Raw genomic sequence first — 18873 nt, forward strand, 5'->3', positions numbered from 1 at the left:
ACAGTTTGAGGTAACAAAATATTCTGATTTGCTGAACTGTGAGTTTCATTTGTATAATTTTAGATGATAAGAGCACTTTTGAAGAAACGTGTCCATACTGTTTCCAGCTGTTGGTTCTGGATAACTCTCGAGTGCGTCTCAAACCCAAAGCCAAGTTGACACCCAAAATACAGAAACTTCTTCATCGAGAAGCGAGAAACTATACACTCAGTTTTAAAGAAGCAAAAATGGTGAAAAAGTTCAAAGACTCCAAAAGTGTATTGGTAAGATTTCAGTTCCAGTATGTATGAGTAAACTAGAATTTTCTTTTCTTTCACTTAAAATCAGTTTAAGAATCAGCCTCAGTATAACTCAGAGATTTATAGTAGTATATTTGGATTATCAAAATATATACATAAACACTTCTCTAATGATTAGTGTTTCATTATAAGGACAGCTTATTTTTATTTTTCATGATTACCTAAACCAAACATGGTGAGCTCTCAATTGTTTTGAGATCCCATTGTTGAGCATTATTTTTCACAAATGTGTGGATTTCTTGAACTGACTGTTATGGCTCCACCTAAATTGCAGTGACCACTACATTATTTTTTCAGTTACTGGTCCTTTGCTTCAGATAGTAGTATGTTATGTATGTAGGTATCATGTCACTTCTTCAGCTGTCCTCCCACTCCATGTCAGAGTGGATTTACAGGTATGCCCAACAAAGGTGAATGCATTTTGTTCTTTCAACATTTTATTGAGGGTCTATCATATGCCAAGCAACATTTAATATTGGGGATATAAGGTGGAATAAAACAACCAAAATCAGATTACGTACGGTTTACTATATGGAGGCCAGTAGCAAATACACTTTATATCCCTGCATATTTTATGTTAACATTTATCAACTGTTCAAGTGCCTGCTTATTGTCTATCACTGTGCCAGGCACTGGACATTATGACAGCTTATGTCTGGCCTAAGACTATAATTAGCAATTACTTGGATTGAAAATTGCCATATTTAGGAGTTTACCAGTGTTGGTCAGGTAGGTGCATTTTGCTTTGTCATAAAATTGAATGGTTAAAGGGAAAGAAAGAAGAGAGAATATTGAAGTGAATATGGAATTCGGTTTCTTAGTTCTTGGAGAATTGTATTTTTCAAAAATCATTACTGCCACATATTTGGAAAATGTTCTTAAATGGGAAGACAGCAAATGCTGCCTCACTATCTTGCAGTGTTTTGCCCTCATGAAGCTTACATTCTAATGTATTTTAATCAGAAGTCAGCTAGAAAGGTGCTAGAGGTATTTGTTTTTCTGATTTTTCTTTTTTTTTTTTTTGAGACGGAATCTCCCTCTGTCGCCCAGGCTGGAGTGCAGTGGCGTGATCTCGGTTCACTGCAAGCCCCGCCTCCTGGGTTCACGCCATTCTCCTGCCTCAGCCTCCTGAGTAGCTGGGACTACAGGTGCCCACCACCACGCCCGGCTGATTTATTTTAATCTGTATACAGCCTCCTTCCAAAAAGTGTAAAGCAACATAGACCTTTGATAGATGCAGATCTTCCATTGGCATTTTCATCTGCTCATGAACATCAAACTACTTCTCACTTAAACTAGTTTGTATTAATTTGCCGAGGCATGGGTTGAGTCCTGTGCATAGTCAATTAGATATGTAGAAGAAAGGAAATTAGCTAGAAAATGGACCATTTCTTGAGAAATGAATCTTGAAAAGAAAGACAACCTCTAGAGCTAATGATGGGAGTGGAGTGGTGTGAGAGTATAACAACTCATTTGGTTGTATAAGTTAGTTTAGACCTATGTTTATAAAATTGCTAAGGATTTGAAGGGGCTACTTAAATTAACAGTGATACTGTGCCATGTTGTTTTTGGGAAGAGGCTTGAAGTTCATCTGCAAAAAAATATTAAATGCTTACTGCTGTTAGAACATTCCTCCAGATGTTAAAGAGTATTATCTCCCATCTCTTCCCAAATTCCCCCCAAACATGGTTTTATATTTAAAAAGTAGAGTTCATTATCTTTGAAAACCTATTTTAAATTAAATACAAATGTTTAGCCATTCATTTTTATTGAACATTTTCTCATTTAAAATTTGTCGGCTGGGCACAGTGACTCAAGCCTGTAATCCCAGCATTTTGGGAGGCCGAGGCGGATGGATCGCCTGAGGTCAGGAGTTCAAGACCAGGCTGGCCAACATGGCGAAACCCTGCCTACTAAAAATACAAAATTAGCCAGGCACAGTGGAAGGCGCCTGTAGTCTCAGCTACACGGGAGGCTGAGGCAGGAGGATCACTGGAACCCAGGAGGCAGAGGTTGCAGTGAGCTGAGATCACGCCACTGCACTCCAGCCTGGGGACAGAGCAAGACTCCGTCTCAAAAAAAAAAAAAAAAAATTGTCTTGTCTGATTCTCACTACTAGATTGCAAGTTCCCCAAGGACAGCCTCTATTTTACTTACCCCTATAGTATCTGGTGTAGTCCCTGACATTTAAGAATTCAATGAACCTGTGGTTTATGGGGTTAAATTATAAGATAAATGACGGGACTGATAGTTCTTATTTTTATGGTAGTTGATCACTTGTAAAACATGCAACAGAACAGTGAAACATCATGGTAAAAGTAGAAGCTTTCTGTCAACATTGAAGAGCAATCCTGCCACTCCTACAAGTAAACTCGGCCTGAAGACACCAGAGAGAAGGACTGCAAACCCAAATCATGACATGTCTGGCTCGAAAGGCAAGAGCCCAGCATCGGTTTTCAGGTATCTTAATCCATGAAGTTTTTGAATTGCCAGTGTTAAGTGTTTTCTTCTAATTTCCTGTGTTTAATATATACTCCCTAAATATGCCATGCATTTCAGGACTTGGCCATTTTTCCTCCATACCCTTTTCTAATGTCACATACTCCCATATCTTCAATGCTCATTTCAATGCATTTGACTTCTAGGTATGTTACTCTACTTCCAACATCTCCTGTGCCTATTTCCAGCTGCCTGCTAAATATAACCACTTCAGTCCCCTACATGTTCACAACTTAGTTCATCATTGCCCCACAGCTAACCACTCAAACCTGTCCATCCTCCTGAGTTCCTTATTCTGTGAATGAACACACCTTTCTGGACATTTTGACCTAAAATGACAGGTACATTCAAAAATCCCTATTCCCTTGGTCCTTGTCACCGATTTCTATATATCCTACTTCCCTGTTTTCATCTTTTTGCTCCTTTTTCTCCATAGTGCTGCTATATTCTGGTTCAGGTCCTTATGCACCATTTGTCAGGACTACTGCAGTGATTTTCCTCATGGGTCTCCCTGCTTCTAGGATCAAACTCTTTTAGTGTGATCATCCTTCTGGAGCATAGCTCTGATTAGAAGCATCACTGTGTAGCATATGGATCAATGCTCTGGCATGGCTTTCCAGCCCTATCTGGCACCAATCTGTCTGCCTGTCTTTCTTTGCCTTAAATCATCCTATGTGCCAACAAAACTGAACCATTCACGGCCGGGCATGGTGGCTCACACCTGTAATCCCAGCACTTTGGGAGGCTGAGGTGGGCGGCTCAGGAGTTCAAGACCAGCTTGTGCAACACGGTGAAATCCCATCTCTACTAAAATACAAAAAATTAGCCAGGCGTAGCGGCATGCGCCTGTAGTCCCAGCTATTTGGGAGGCTGAGGAGGGAGAATTGCTTGAACCTGGGAGGCAGAGGTTGCAGTGAGCTGAGATGGCGCCACTGCACTCCAGCCTGGGCGACAGAGCGAGACTCCGTCTCTAAAAAAAAAAAATACTGAACCATTCATAATACACTTTCTGGCCCTAAACATTTGTTCTTGCCCTTTTCTCTGTCAGAAATTCCTGAGGAAATCTAACTGAACAGGGATTTGTCAAATGATAATACACCGAGGATAGCCATTGCATGTATATGGCCATAATACAAAAGAGTAGAAAATGATTGTCATTTGTTGGTATAACTAAGTGTGGTTTTGTTTCTCTTCAGAACACCTACCTCTGGACAGTCAGTATCTACTTGCTCCTCAAAGAACACCAGCAAAACAAAGAAACACTTCTCTCAACTAAAAATGTTACTTAGTCAGAGTGAATCCCAAAAGATTCCAAAGGTGGACTTCAGAAATTTCTTATCTTCTCTGAAGGGTGGACTTTGAAAATAAGAAATGCCTGATGTCAATTCTGAAACTAAAGTTGGTAAAACAACTTTTTAAACTCTTAATCATTTTTTGAATATATGGAAACTAGATCTGAATGCAAACTTTTCTTGGCATCCTTCAGTGTTTATGGGGAAAATACCTCATTAGTATGAATACCTGAAACCTGCCTATCTCATAGGACAGCTGTGAGGATCAAAAAATATATGAAAGTTCCTCGTAGATACATATCTATAGATATATATGTGCATGTATATAAAGATAGATATATACATTGAGTAGTGGCATTACTGTTTTTTCTTCCTTTAGTCAGCAGTTTATGTTATTGTCTTTCAAAAGGAAATTGAGATCTTTATGAGAGGGTCTATTCACTCATAAGGGTTTCTTCCATGTGTCTATAGCATTGTTGATAATTCAGGAATAGGATCAAGTGTGTCCTTATTTTCTCACAATTATCTGCATAACTATCTTAGTAAAACCTGAACCTTATTCCTATTTTGATTGCGAAAGTAAATATCTGGAACATTCCTGATTATAGATCACTCAATAGGAAACTAAAATTTTCTTTCTTAGAAAAGGAAACATACTGTTGGTGATACTATAAATTAGTACAGCAACTTTGGAAAACAGTATGGAGGTTCCTCAAAAAACTAAAGGTAGAATTACCATATGATCCCACATCTGCATATATATCCAAAGGAATTGAAATCAGTATGTCAAAGAGATGTCTGCCCTACAGTGTTTCATTGTAGGATTATTCACAATAACCAAGATATGAAAACAACAGAAATGCTTGTCAAAGGATGGATTTTTGTAAATGTGTATATACACAATGGAATACTATTCAGCCTTTAAAAAGCAAGAAATTCTGTCAGTTATGATAACATGGATGAACCTAGTGGACATTTTGCTAAGTGAAATAAGCCAGACACAGAGAGACAAATACTGTATTATTTACATGGGATCTAAAAAAGTAGAGCTCATAGAAGTAGAGGATATAATAGTGATTACTGGAGGCTGTGGTTGGGGGAGGGGAAATTTCAATTAAGAGGAATAAGTTCTATGATCTCTTGTACAGCATGATGACTATAGTTAATGTATATTTCAAAGTAGCTGAAAGAGGATTTTTGGCCTTTTTTTTTTTTTTTTTTTTTTTTTTTGTTAGAGACAGAGTCTTGCTCTGTCATCTGGGCTGGAGTGCTATATAGCATGATTATAGATCACTGTAGCCTTGAACTCCTGGGCTCAAGTGATCTGTTGCCTCAGCCTCCAGAATAGCTGGAACTACAGACACACACCACTGCACCTGGCTAATATTTTATTTTAATTTTTTTCATTTCCCACTACAAGAAGCCATAATTTTTTTTATTTTTTGTAGAGGCAGGATCTTACTTTGTTGCCCAGGCTTGTCTTGAATTCCTGGCTTCAAGCAATCCTCCTAACTCACCCTCCCAAAGTGCTACGATTACAGGTGTGAGCCACAGTGCCCAGCCAAAAGAGGGTTTTTTAATGTTCTCGCCACAAAGAAATGATAAATGTTTGAGGTGATGGATCTATTAATTAGCATGATTGGATTACACCAGTGTATACATGTAATGAAACATCACATTGTGTCCCATAAATATATACAATAATTATTTGTCTTTTTTTTTTTTTTTTTTTTTTTTGAGATGGAGTCTCACTCTGTCACCTGGGCTGGAGTGCAGTGGTGCAATCTTGTCTCACTGCAGCCTCCACCTCCTGGGTTCAAGCAATTCTCCTGCCTCAGCCTCCTGAGTAGCTTGGATTACAGGTGCCTGCCACTACGCCCAGCTAATTTTTTATATTTTTAGTAGAGATGGGGTTTCACCGTGTTGGCCAGGCTGGTCTCGAACTCCTGACCTAGTGCTTGGCCCGTCTCGGCCTTCCAAAGTGCTGGGATTACAGGTGTGAGCCACCGCGCCTGGCCTACAATTATTATTTATCAATTAAAAATACTCAAAGGCCAAGATTAACAACTTGTTCTTATAGTTGCATGAAATGAAATTGTGCTAACTGGTGCCAGCACCAAAAGGCCAGGTATTCACTTTGTGTCCACAACATTTGGCACAACACAATGGTCATGGTAGCTGCTTTACCTTTCTGACTAACTTCTCTCTAGAACATCTGTTTCTCTTGAACTCATCTTGCTCCTGATCACCCGGTCATAGCGAGCTCTTTGCAGTTCTCAATGCGTACCATGTACTTGTCAGCTTCGGGCCTCTGCATGTGCTTTTTCCTTTAGGACTCACTTTGGAGACTGCCCTCCACCCCAACCCCACTGCATTATGAGGGGCCACTTTTTTTCACAGTTCTGGTGACCCTGTAGTTTCTTGTTTCTGATCATTACCAACTGCCTGTGAGCTCTTTGCAGACCTGAGTGGTCTCACTTGTACCCCCAACACCTAGTTTGTTGCCCAGCACATAGCACAAACTGCAGATTCCAAGACTACTACATTTAATAAGTTCTACTTCTTCCACACTAAGAACTAAGGTCCTTTCTGAGCACATGATTGGAAAGTAGATAAAAAGTAGTAAAGACAGAAACTCTCAGGTGGGAAGTTGTCCACATTACTTCATTTGCAAGTGAGGGACACTGGATTCTTGACTTTTCTGTTTCGCAGAAAGGTCTTTGGGCATTTCTAAAGAATATTTGAAAATTGAAGTGTGGAGATAAAACTATGAAACCTTTAGAAGAAGATATAGGAGTAAATCTTCATAACCCTGGATTATGCAGTGGTTTCTTAGATATGACACCAAAAGCACAAGCAACAACAAGAAAAATAAACAGATAAACTGGACTTCATCAAAATTAAAGACTTGTGTGCTGTCTTCAAAGGACACCATCAAGAAAGTGAAAAGTCAGCCCCCGAATGGGAGGAAATATTTGCAAATCATACACAAATGACCTCCAACTTATGATGGTTCAACCTGAGTTTTTTTTTTTTTTTTGAGACGGAGTCTTGCTCTGTCGCCAGGCTGGAGTGCAGTGGTGCAATCTCAGCTCACTGCAACCTCACATGAATCACTGGGTTCAAGTGATTCTCCTGCCTCAGCCTCCCGAATAGCTGGGACTACAGGTGCATGCCACCACACCCAGCTAATTTTTGTATTTTTAGTAGAAACGGGGTTTCCCCATGTTGGCCAGGATGATCTCGATCTCTTGACCTCATGATCTGCCCGAATCGGCCTCCTAAAGTCCTGGGATTATAGGCATGAGCCACACCGTGCCCGGCCTCAACTTGAGATTTTTTTTAACGTTATGATGGGTTTACCAGGACATAACCCATCCTAAATTGAGAAGCGTTTGTATCTGATAAGGGACCTACATCCAGAATTATGAAGAACTCTTAAAATTCAATAATAAGAAGATGGTCAGAATCTGAACACAGTTCTCCAACATGGCTACTGAATACACGAAAAGACACTTCATACCTACTAGGCTGACTCACAGACACAGTACAAGTGGTGAAGATGTAAAGAAATTGGAACCATCACACATTGCTCCTAGGATTGTAAAATGGTGGAGTCACTTTGGAAGTTTGGCAGTTCCTCAAAAATTTAAACAGTTACCATATGACCCAACAATTCCATTCAGGCATATACCCAAGATAACTGAAAACAGATGTCCACACAAAAACATATATGAATGTTCATGGCAGTAGTGTTTATAATATGCATAAGACAGAAATTTCAACATAGCTAAAAGAGTGTTTTTTTGAATGTCCAGCCACTGTTGAATAAACAAAATGTGGTTTTTCCATACAGCGGAATAGTAATGTCGTAAAAAAATTACTGATATATGCTAGAACATGAATGACCCTTGAAAACACTGTATTAATTGCAAGAAGCCAGACACCAAAGACCACATATTGTGTGACTCCATTTATATGGAATGTTCAGAATAGGAAAATATATAGAAATAGACAAGTGGTTGCCAGAGGGATAGGGAGAATGGGGAGCAACTTCTAATGAGTATGGGGTTTCTTTTTAGGGTGATGAAAATATTCTGGAATTAGATAGTAACCATGGTTGTACAACTCTGAGTATACTAAAAACACAATTCTACACAGGTAAATTTTATGTGAATTATCTATCCTTAAAAAAATAAACATTACCTTAAATTTAATGTAGACATTTAAGTTTTAAATCCTGTAAAGAGAAGCAGCAGAGATGCAACATAGGCTCAGACTTTAAGCAGCTCTAATTTCATGGCTTTCCTGGGCCTCCACCATATTGCCATAGGGCCTGTCACATGCTTATGCATCCTACTGGCTGCAGCAGTGCATCCTGAAGACAGCTCAATATAGCCATGGGCTACTTTTCTAGTCATGGGATGTGGAACCTGGAACATGTGACCAGAATACCACTGACCCTGTGGACCAGCAAGCCTAAGTTAAAGGCAGCCATCATGAGGATGAAAAGGAGACCCTCACCAGCCAGAAGGGGATGTATGGGGTAAGCAGAACCCTATTAGAGAGAAAAGCCAACAGGAATGACTGGGAAAACAGCAGGAGGGGACAAAAATTGGTGTGCCTTGTTGGTGACACAACTCTGGGATGACAGAGTTTATGACAATCGAGGCCAAAATCATCTTCAACATACCCTAGTTCTGAAGTGTGCACTATTCTCCCCCCTCAGCACAGCCCTTTGGGCCTTTTACACAATGGTGACTTCTAATTTGGTCCCTACTCAGATTTTAGAACTCCCAAGTAATGTTCCCAAATGGATCATATTCACGAGGGGTAGTACCAGTGAATTAACTGGGTCTCAAAATACAATTGCACATTTCAGACATTGCTTTAAAGTTGTGTCCTCTCATTTTCTCATTCCTGTTCAGTTATAATAGGCAGTCTTCTTCTTATTCACCAGGGGATTCCATCCCTCTGATTCAGGACCATGGTATATGGAATCGCCCTGCCTTCTCATCTTCAGCCTCTCGCTATACAGGATCCATCCTCTTAGCACTTTTTTTCTCTTAGTAAACTATTGCTGTGTAACACAGAGAAATACTCATAGCTCTGATCACAAATCTGAGTCAGATGCCTCTTGAAGAATGGACTTCTGAGGAGCAGCGTACTCGCCCCAGCACAGCTCTCACACAGGAGTTTGCTGAAAGTCTCCTGCCTGTGTGCCTCCCAGTATGAGCTCTGTGAGGGCCATAACCCCAGGGTATAAGTAACTCAACTAGAATATGTGCAATACACTTCTCTGTGTCCTGATGTTAAACTTAAAATGAAATAGCTTTCAGAATAAAAATAAATGTGTATATATTAGTTATTTGAAAAGAATATCTCAATTTTTCTTTTAAAAACGTTATGATAGAAAGTTTTTCACAGTCTACTTGTTTTAATTAATTACAATCTGTATTTTCCATTTTGATGCTCAAGTTGTTAAACCTTGGCCAGTAAGCTGTAAGCTGGCTTCTTTGTTCAGCTCCATCAGAACTTTGAAGGCATCCCCTCCTTGCTTCTCTGCAAAGAAAAGTTCCAGAACCATCTTCACTCCTTCAGCCCCTGACATGGAAGCAGCCACTGTCCAAGAGATCTTGCTACTTTTGAGCAGAAATTCATAGTGACACCAAAAACCCAAGATTGGGATGCTTTTACTCAGGAACAGTAATGGTGCTGCTACATTAGACCACGCCAGAGACAGAACTGGAAGAGAGAAATTCCTTTAAAAAATCATAAGTTTGCATATCTTATCACTTAACATTACTTGAATGTTTTAACCCTTCAACCAAATAATAGTATCTTTTCTAACTTGATAAATCATACAATTACCCCTTTAATGAAAATTCGTGGCCAGGCACGGTGGCTCACGCCTGTAATCCCAGCACTTTGAGAGGCCAAGGTGGGCATATCACTTGAGGCCAGCGGTAAAAGACCCACCTGGCCAACATGGTGAAACCTCATCTCTGCTAAAAATACAAAAATTAGGCATGGTGGCACACACCTGTAATCCCAGCCACTAGGGAAGCTGAGGCATGAGAATCGCTTGAATCTGGGAGGCAGAAGTTGCAGTGAAGCGAGATTGCACAACTGCACTCCACCCTGGGCAACAGCTTCTGGTTGTTTTGGAGACTGTCTCAAAAAAAAAAAAATCTTAATTATGACTAAGAATTACTCGAGAGGTAGTATAGCCTACTGGTTAAGCTTGTAGTCTTTGTAGTCCTGCCCTGGTACAGTACCTGGCTGTGCCATTTATTAACTGTGTAATCTTCAACAAATTCTCAATTTGAGTGTTTCTTTATATGTAAAATGAAGATATTAACAGTACCTACCTCATAAAAACTTTGTTGAAGTCTCAGTGAGATGGTGCATGAAAAACACCTAGAAGAGTAGATGGAATATTCAAAGTGCTCAACTGACCTGTGCTGTTATCATTGATCAATATATCTATTAAGTATTAATATCAATACTAACAATAAAACCACTGATGACCAACAAGATTGTAGCACCCACCCTACACTGGTTCTCCTTTGAATACATCCCACTAATAATGCAGGCAAACTGTTTTGGGGTATTTGTAAAAATTTTTTGGTTGTGATTATTCTGACAGACTCTTCTTTAGACAGGCTTCTCTGAGCCCTCTTTTCAACTAGGCCTCATCCTTGGGCTCTGTCTTTGGCTTGCCTAGCCCAGTTCTAGCAAGAATCCTGCTAAATCAGTTTAGTGAGAATTCCCCACCCTTGATATCTGACCACTCTGGCCTGCCTTCAGCAAGAATCCTGTCAAAGTCAGTTTAGCAAGAATCTCCCTACCCATGATGTCTCCTTGGTAGTTTTCCATCCACTGACCCCCTCACTCTGCTCACTGGCTACAAAGCCCCAGCTGTCTTTGCTATATTGAGTTTAACCCAATCTCTCTCCCTTACTGTGATAGTCTTGACACCTATAGCAGTAGTCCTGAATAGAATTTTCCCTACCGTTTTAACGTGTCAGTAATTTTTTTCTTTAACAATATCAACACTTTTCTGATACATCTTTAGTTGTTTATGTTCAATTGAAGGCAGGTTGGTGTTCTAAGACAGACTTACTTTGGTAGCTGCTTTCACTTATGATCGTTTCTTGAAGTGGCATGTAGGTACTTAAGTTAAAGAAACCCTGATCTGTGAATTCACTTCATGAAATGTAGAAAACCCAAATGATCCAATCTCCAAAATTACATACAAGAGGTCCTTTCAGTCTCTGTTGGGTCTTCCTGTAATGACTCAATGCATAGTTGGAAGTACAAGATGTATATAAATGATTTTCGGCCGGGCATGGTGGTTCATGCCTGTAATCCCAGCATTTTGGGAGGCTGAGGTGGGTGGATCACCTGAGGTCAGGAGTTTGAGATCAGCCTGGCCAACATGGTGAAACCTCATCTCTACTAAAATTACAAAAATTAGTTGGACATGGTGGTGCGTGCCCGTTAATTCCAGCTACTCTGGAGGCTGAGGCATGAGAATCGCTTGAACCCAGGAGGCAGAGGTTGCAGTGAGCCGAGACTGGGCCACTGCACTCCAGCCTGGGCAACAGAGTGAGACTCTGTCTCAGGAAAAATCAATCAATCAATCAATCAATCACTTTCTCTGAAATAATTCCAAATTATTGGAATTAAGAGACATTAAAATATAGTTTCCATTTTTTTATGTCATCCAGAAAACCTGTGGTGGTATAATCATACCAAGGGCTACTGAGTCTTTTATGGTAAGGCAGATGATGGTCAGACCCCAAACTGCATTTCTGTTTCTCTTTCACTCTGCCATCCTCAGAAGAATTAAAAGAACTATGCTAGACAGAGAAATGAAATAAGAAAATATAGAGGAATTTGCCCAGGTGGAGAATGGGGTTCTTAAGTTTAAAATAAAGTAGATGAGGAGGGAGAGCATCAGGAAGAATAGCTAATGCATGCAGGGTGATGGTTGATAGGTGTACCAAACCACCATGGTACATGTTTACCCATGTAACAAACTTGCACATTCTGCACGCATCAACTTAAAAATAAGGCAGACGAAAAGCACTTCTTTGGCTTGTCATGAAGGCCTGCTATTACAATTGCTTTTATTGGAACAGAAAGTCCTTTTACTCCCTCTAAAGGTTTGCCATATGTGAGAAGAATATTTGAGGTAACATGTTGGATGCCTAGAACAGTGGTTTCCAAAACAGACCTGGAACTTAAGTGGTCATCATAATTACCTAGAGGGCTAGTTAAAAAGATATACTGCTGGTCCCCAGCCTCAGATTTTCTGATTCCGTAAGTCTGGGGGCCCAAGAATTTGCATGTCTAACAAGTTCCCAGCTGAGGCTAATCCTACTGGCCTAACGAACCTGCTGGCTTGGAAGAAATATGTTGTCTAGAATATCCCTAGCAATAGTTCACTGTAACTCTGCTTTGTTGATGTGAATACAAATAATTGCTTTGAAAAAAACAATTGGAAATGAAAGTAGGGATTCAAACAGATAGTTGTACAGTGACATTCATTGTAGCTTTATTCATAAACAGCCATAAGGTGGAAGCAAACCCAAGTGTCCATCAATGGATGAGTGAACAAAACATGGTGTACACACACACACAATGGAATATTATTCAGCACTAAAAGGGAAGGAAATTCTGACATTTGGTACAAAATGGAAGAAACTTGAAGACATTAAGTATAATGTCAGTCCTAAAAAGAACAAATATTTTATAACTCCATTTATGTGAGGTACCTCTAGAAGTCAAATTCATAGAGACAGGAAGGAGAGCAGTTGTTGCCAGAGGCTGGTGGGGAGGAGGGTGGTGTGAGGAGTTATTGTTTACAGGGTCCAGAGTTTCAGCTGGGGAAGATGAAGAATTTTGAGACATGGATGGTGGTGATGATTGCACAATGTCAATGTACTTAATGCCAGAGTACATTTTAAAATGGTTGCAACTTACCATATGTATACCCTGCTATGTACTTTTTTTTTTTTTTTTTTTTGAGACCGAGTTTCGCTCTTGTTGCCCAGGCTGGAGTGCAATGGCACGATCTTGGCTCACCGCAACCTCCGCCTCCTGGGTTCAAGCAATTCTCCTGCCTCAGCCTCCCAAGTAGCTGGAATTACAGGCATGTGCCACCACACCCGGCTAATTCTGTATTTTTAGTAGAGATGGGGTTTCTCCATGTTGGTCAGGCTGGTCCTGAACTCCCGACCTCAGGTGATCCACCCACCCTCAGCCTCCCAAAGTGCTGGGATTACAGGCGTGAGCCACCGCACCCAAGCCTGCTATGTACATTTTAACTAAAAAAAAAAAAAAAAAGTGTAACATCCTCTCACAAGCCCCCATCCTTCAATAGTGCGTTTAGCTGACATCTTGCTTTTTAGCTTGAATACTTGGATAACGTTAATTTTACTATCACATGAAATGTTATGCAAAATGTAGACTTGGTGATGGTGGAGCTGCAACAGAACATATCAGTGTAAGAGGAAGCATCATATAGTGGTTAAGGAGCACCAGCTTGGAGTCAAACTTGGAGCCAGGTTTGAATCTCATCTTCACCATCTGACTCGTTCAGAGTCACACAGACCTTACATTATTTTCATTGCCCAGATATAAAAGTGGAATAATTAGAGTATTTACCACAAAGGATAAGCGAGGTGCTTGGAACAGTTCCTGATGCACAGTAAGTATCATATATGTGAGCTACCATTATCATCTGTTATAGACCATACATTGCTTTGTAGGGCATGTTTCTCAAAGTGCAGTCTATGAATTACCTGCATTAGAATCATCTGAGTAGCTTGTTTAAAATGCAGATTTCTGCATCTATCCCAAATCTTCTGAAACAGAATCTCTGGGTATGGGTTCTACTGTATAAAACCTATTGCAGAAGCAAAAAAGTGGATGGGAATGGGAAGTATCTGAATTCAGATAAAGTGACCAGATGCCACCCAGGAATAGAGAACCAGGGGTGCTGGCCAGAGGACTACATTTCCCCAACTTTTTAGATGGTAAGAATCACAGAAAATTTTCTCAGTAGGTATGTATCCTTTTTGTAAATGCTCCAATTGAGTTTATCAAAAAGTATGGCACACACTGCCCTGGAGATTCTCACAGATTTCTAGTATCTTCAGTTTTGCTTTAAATTCAAGGAGTGGTAAAAGGGCATGGGCTCCAGGAGGTTGACAGTACCAATTGAATCTGTTCACTCAAAAGCACTTAATAAAGCACTACTAAGCAGTGGACTACAAAAGAATATGTGATCTTGTTCTTTTCCCATAAGGAACTTGCTATATAATTATAAAAACCATACTTTATTATCTTATTACCTGGAATTTGTTTAGAGCAGTGGTTGTCAGAATGTGGTCCCTAACCTCAGTGGCATCAGCATCAAGTTGTTTGAACTGTAAACCATCAGGCCTTACCCCAGACCTACTGAATCAGAAGCTCTTGGAGTGGGGCCCAACTCTCTGTAGTTTATAAATCCTCTAGGTCAGGGATGTCCAATCTTCTGACTTCCCTGGGCCACCCTGAAGAAGAATTGTCTTGGGCTGCACATAAAATACACTAATGATAGCTAATGAGCTAAAAAAAAAAAAAAAATCTCATACTGTTTTAGTTTACAAATTTGTGTTGCACCACACTCAAAGCCGTCCTGCGTCACGTGCAGCTCACAGGTTGGACAAACTGGCTCTAGGTAATTCTGATGCTCGCTCAAGTTTGGGAACTACTAGCCAAGTAAATCTCCTCCTTCAGCAGTCTCTCTACCATAACATCAGAATTATTTCCAGTACTTTGCTTCCCTCCCAGTCCATTAATCTTTCCCCTTCCCACCCCATATCCAATGAATCAGATTCACAAAACAACCTACACATTTCAAAAAGAACATAAAACTTTATTAAGAACATCTTTTACTGTCATCAGATACAGCCAAAGAAGAACGGGTAAACAAACAGGGAAAGTTCATCTTCCCATGTGCTATTGCCACCTCAGAACAGACTCCTGTGTGGATGGCTGGAACAACAGTTGGCAACAAATGCTCTGTATAAATAATTCATTAAGTAACACAATGTTTCCTTTCTATACAGAGAAGAACTGGGCTTACATTTTAAGTTTTGATATAGTGCAACAACTATGAAACAAGACTACATCCTTAGGAGCTATTTCTTAATAGAATACAAAGCAGTTTAGTAGCTTTATGTTATTTCAGATAATGTAATTTTTTTAATGAAAATTCAGAAAGGACATTCTAACTTTCCCAATTAGTTAATTTGTACTGTTGAGTTTTTTCTCTCTAAAGATTTCTCAGAATCAGTTCAGTAACTATACTTTAAAAAGATGAGTTGCTCATCTACAGTGATAATTGACAACTTAGTTTTGTGATTTTGCAAATCAAGATGCCTGGGTCATCCCCACTTTTGCTGATTCTGAAAGATTTCTTATAGAAAAACCCTGATTCAGAGTGCATGTGATAGGAGATACCAAAATAGCTGCATCTGGACAGGGAGGTTGGCTATTGAGCACAGCTGATTCTCAGATTCCTGGTTCCCCTCTATGGTCCTTTTACTTACTGTAGTGATGGAAGGAGAGAAGGAGCGCCCGAGAATCTGTTCAGATTGCCACTCCAGACAGCTCTCTGCACTGTATGTGGAGAAAAGAGTGATGGTATCCATTCAAACCATAGTAGCCCTATGGCACCATGCTTTTCTCTTGAGGGGTCAGACCAAACTGCACTCAAAGATGCATGATCTGCCTCAGGTGCACAGTGGAGAAAACACTCATGATTTACAATTTGGTATTATAATACCCCAAACTAATCCCATTTCTTGAGAAAATAAAGTCTTCCTTTTAGGAAGAATGTTTGCTGCTAAGGCTTACCATGTTAATTATCACACGGCTGAAAAGATGACTTCTAAATCAGACTGTATTGTCTGTGTTCAGTTAATACATTAACCAACAACTGAAGTTTGTGGAGGATTGGTCGAGGGGTGGGATTCAGGCTTTTGAGTACTATCACTTATCACAAATCTCATCAAGCTCTTTAAAAAAATAATGCATTTTTATCATAAATATTTAGAGCAGATACTGGCATTAAAATCAGTATCTAAGTCAGAAGTCTGTCTGAAATGGTGAAAATATTTCAACAAACTTCTAAAAGATTTCAAATCTTCCCAGGAGTACATAGTTTATAAATTAGTTTTAAATGGAAAAAAATATATATTTTGAATGGATAAATCACCACTTTAGCAGATCATAAATAAGGTCAAGATATTGAAAATAAGTTAACATACAAGTTTTTGCTTTCACATTAATAATAAAAACTAACAGTATACTTTCATAACATGTACAACCAGGTTTCATAATTGTGCATTTGTCACCTCCCCACTTGGCTGAATCTTTTTCTTCCATTTCCTACACCTAGGGACAGAGGTACACAGACATCCCAGGGTGTGAGTGTGGCTGCTGCATGCTGTGTCCTAGTTAGAGCAGTGTTACAAATGCTGGTCAGGATCTATGATTAGTAACCTGTGAACCACGTTACAAGTTAAGGACATTCATGGTTAGGTGGATTCAGTTCCCAGGTGAGCTATCAGCGGTAGTGTTAGGGAACCTAACTACTATTCTTTCTGTAAGAAAATGCACCCCAAGTCCCAAAAGTTGACTAAAAAACTTTGGAATAAGCCATGTATTATTAGTAGTGCATGGATGAGCACTACTTATATGTGTCTCTGTTTTGGAGAGAGGTCAAATTGTTAAAAGAACTATTTGCAGAACTACTTGGCTATTAAAAATAAATGTCTGCCTTCTTCATATGCAATTCATTGTAACTATAATTTCTAATACTGAGAAAGAAACAATGAAGCCATTCAGACTAGGGAGACATAATTGTCTTGTGGGATTTTCAAGATGTTTTATTGACTATCTAATTTGAATCTACTTACAAGGAGAAGAAAAATGTCTAGTATGTAAAGCAATGAATGAAAATAAATGTTTATCCTAAGTCATTATTGAGTACAAATCCACAGCTTAACAATGTGTTTTTAACAGCAGGAGAGCATGCAACTGCTCTAACACACAGGGTCAGAAATAAAAGGTAAAAGTACATTTGTTTTGTAACTGTAAATATACAAATATAAAATTTACCATATCTACCCTGTAGTGTGGCACTGCTTAACTGCCAAATATACAGTCATTCAAAAACCTTAAGGAAACATTGAAAATGTCTCAGGCTACTTTACTGAACATTAACGAATATTGTGTTCTTGAGCTATTAGAGCTAAAAATATTATTTTTAAAGTTATATGAGTAAGGGAATAATAAAAGTATCATTTCACGTGTCTTTTAATCCCATAGATGGCTTTTTGTTAAAGGGATTAATTACGTTAAAAGGAAACTGATCTGACAGATAGAAACCAGTTCCAGAACCAAAGTTGTCCTCTTGGTAGAATGTCAAAATTTATATTATTTCCAAAGTATTTTCATTATTAATCTACTCAAATAATTACAAACAGTTTAATCAAGGGAGTCACTATTTAACACTTTTAAAATCTACCCTGGCAGTTGGAATGGAACTTTTACAATGCTATTAAGGAACAGTTCTCTAGACTTTCATCTGCCCCTCAAAGTGACATCCATGTTTTATGTTAAATTACTGACCTCTAAGGAATCAAAGCCATGTAGAAACACAGAATTGATATTTTGTTTGGGGAGAAGGGTAAAGATTATGTTGGAACATTTAGTCCCTTCTACAATCAAGTCCTAACTATACCATAATAAAGTCTCAGTCAACTCCTAATTAGTTCTTCCCCTTCAGGAATTACATAGTATACAGTGATTAAATGCTGAAGAAAATAAAGAAAAACAATTGAAAATACCTGAAGAAATACAAACAAGGGATTTCTCACAAGGCCTTGGATCAAAAAAAAAATTTACAAAAAGATCTTTTGAAAATAATCACTATTTGTGAGCTTATTAATACACACAAATCATCACTTTGTTCAAATTAAGTCATGTTAATTTACCAACAAAATAGTAAACAAACCAACATTTTAAACAATTTTATAAATTACTCGTTGTTCCTTTTGTTAGTGTTTCTTTCTCAACAATATACAAAAATAACACTACAGGACTATCCACCTAACCTGTCTCCTCTCTTGCAAAGCCCTGGGACCTGGAAAGAGGCTGGTCCATCAATCTTCACTGTAGATGTCTCCCGCAAAGGGCAGGTGCATGTGGCTGCCAGTGACATTGGGCAATCGAGATAAGTCTGGCAGGCTCTGGATCCGGGACCTGAGTTCTTTGCGCACCAGGGAAACTCTGGCTAGCTTGCGCTTGTACTCCTGTAACATCAAACCACTTTCATTAGCATTCAGGGATTGAAAAAACTTCCTAGCTAATAATGACCTACATAAACCCAGGTACTATATATACTCAGTTAATGCCATATTTAAAAAGGTTATTCCAGTGTGAGTTTTCGCATCAAAAGATGAGCTTTGGAAACATAACTAGTAAACTATTATTATTAAGAAAAACCACAATCTTTAGCTGTTGCTTCACACCAGTAGAAAGAAGACTAACATTAATATGCTTAACCTCGACATATAAGATGTTCAGGTATTCTTGAGTTTGGGCAAGAAAAATTACATATTTATTTTCATAAACCTTAACTAAAATTTGGCAAGAACATCTATGAAAACTCAGTAAGAATGGCCAGAGTCTGTGGTGTCTGAAGCAGGACTGCTCCCTTC

General features: G+C 39.1%; 2 protein-coding genes across 9 annotated transcripts in view; one reads left to right on the forward strand and one right to left on the reverse strand.

The window, feature by feature from the left end:
• The window catches only part of RMP24 (ribonuclease MRP subunit p24), a 38729-nt gene that overhangs the window by 2804 nt on the left and 17052 nt on the right, over positions 1–18873 (forward strand). For 3 of the 7 annotated variants that reach the window (XM_004059334.4, XM_055368146.2, XM_019014054.4), the window contains 3 exons: positions 64–263; positions 2569–2759; positions 3995–4225. In XM_004059334.4, coding sequence (XP_004059382.1) covers positions 64–263; positions 2569–2759; positions 3995–4160 — 557 coding nt within the window. In that variant the 3' untranslated portion in view covers positions 4161–4225. Of the gene's footprint in view, positions 1–63; positions 264–2568; positions 2760–3994; positions 4226–18873 lie in introns of those variants that run through there. The other 4 variants (XM_019014052.3, XM_063699146.1, XM_063699147.1 and 1 more) reach the window with 2 other exon arrangements.
• RPRD1A (regulation of nuclear pre-mRNA domain containing 1A) overlaps positions 15000–18873 on the reverse strand; it is a 77581-nt gene continuing 73707 nt past the window's right edge. The window contains exons 7-8 of one of the 2 annotated variants that reach the window (XM_019014049.3): positions 18268–18465; positions 15000–15766 (exon numbers count right to left, since the gene is read on the reverse strand). In XM_019014049.3, the coding sequence (XP_018869594.1) occupies positions 18316–18465 (150 nt within the window). In that variant the 3' untranslated portion in view covers positions 15000–15766; positions 18268–18315. Of the gene's footprint in view, positions 18466–18873 lie in introns of both variants that reach the window. The other variant, XM_004059338.4, reaches the window with a different exon arrangement.

Source organism: Gorilla gorilla, chromosome 17 (assembly GCF_029281585.2).
Source record: "Gorilla gorilla gorilla isolate KB3781 chromosome 17, NHGRI_mGorGor1-v2.1_pri, whole genome shotgun sequence".
NCBI lineage: Eukaryota > Metazoa > Chordata > Mammalia > Primates > Hominidae > Gorilla > Gorilla gorilla.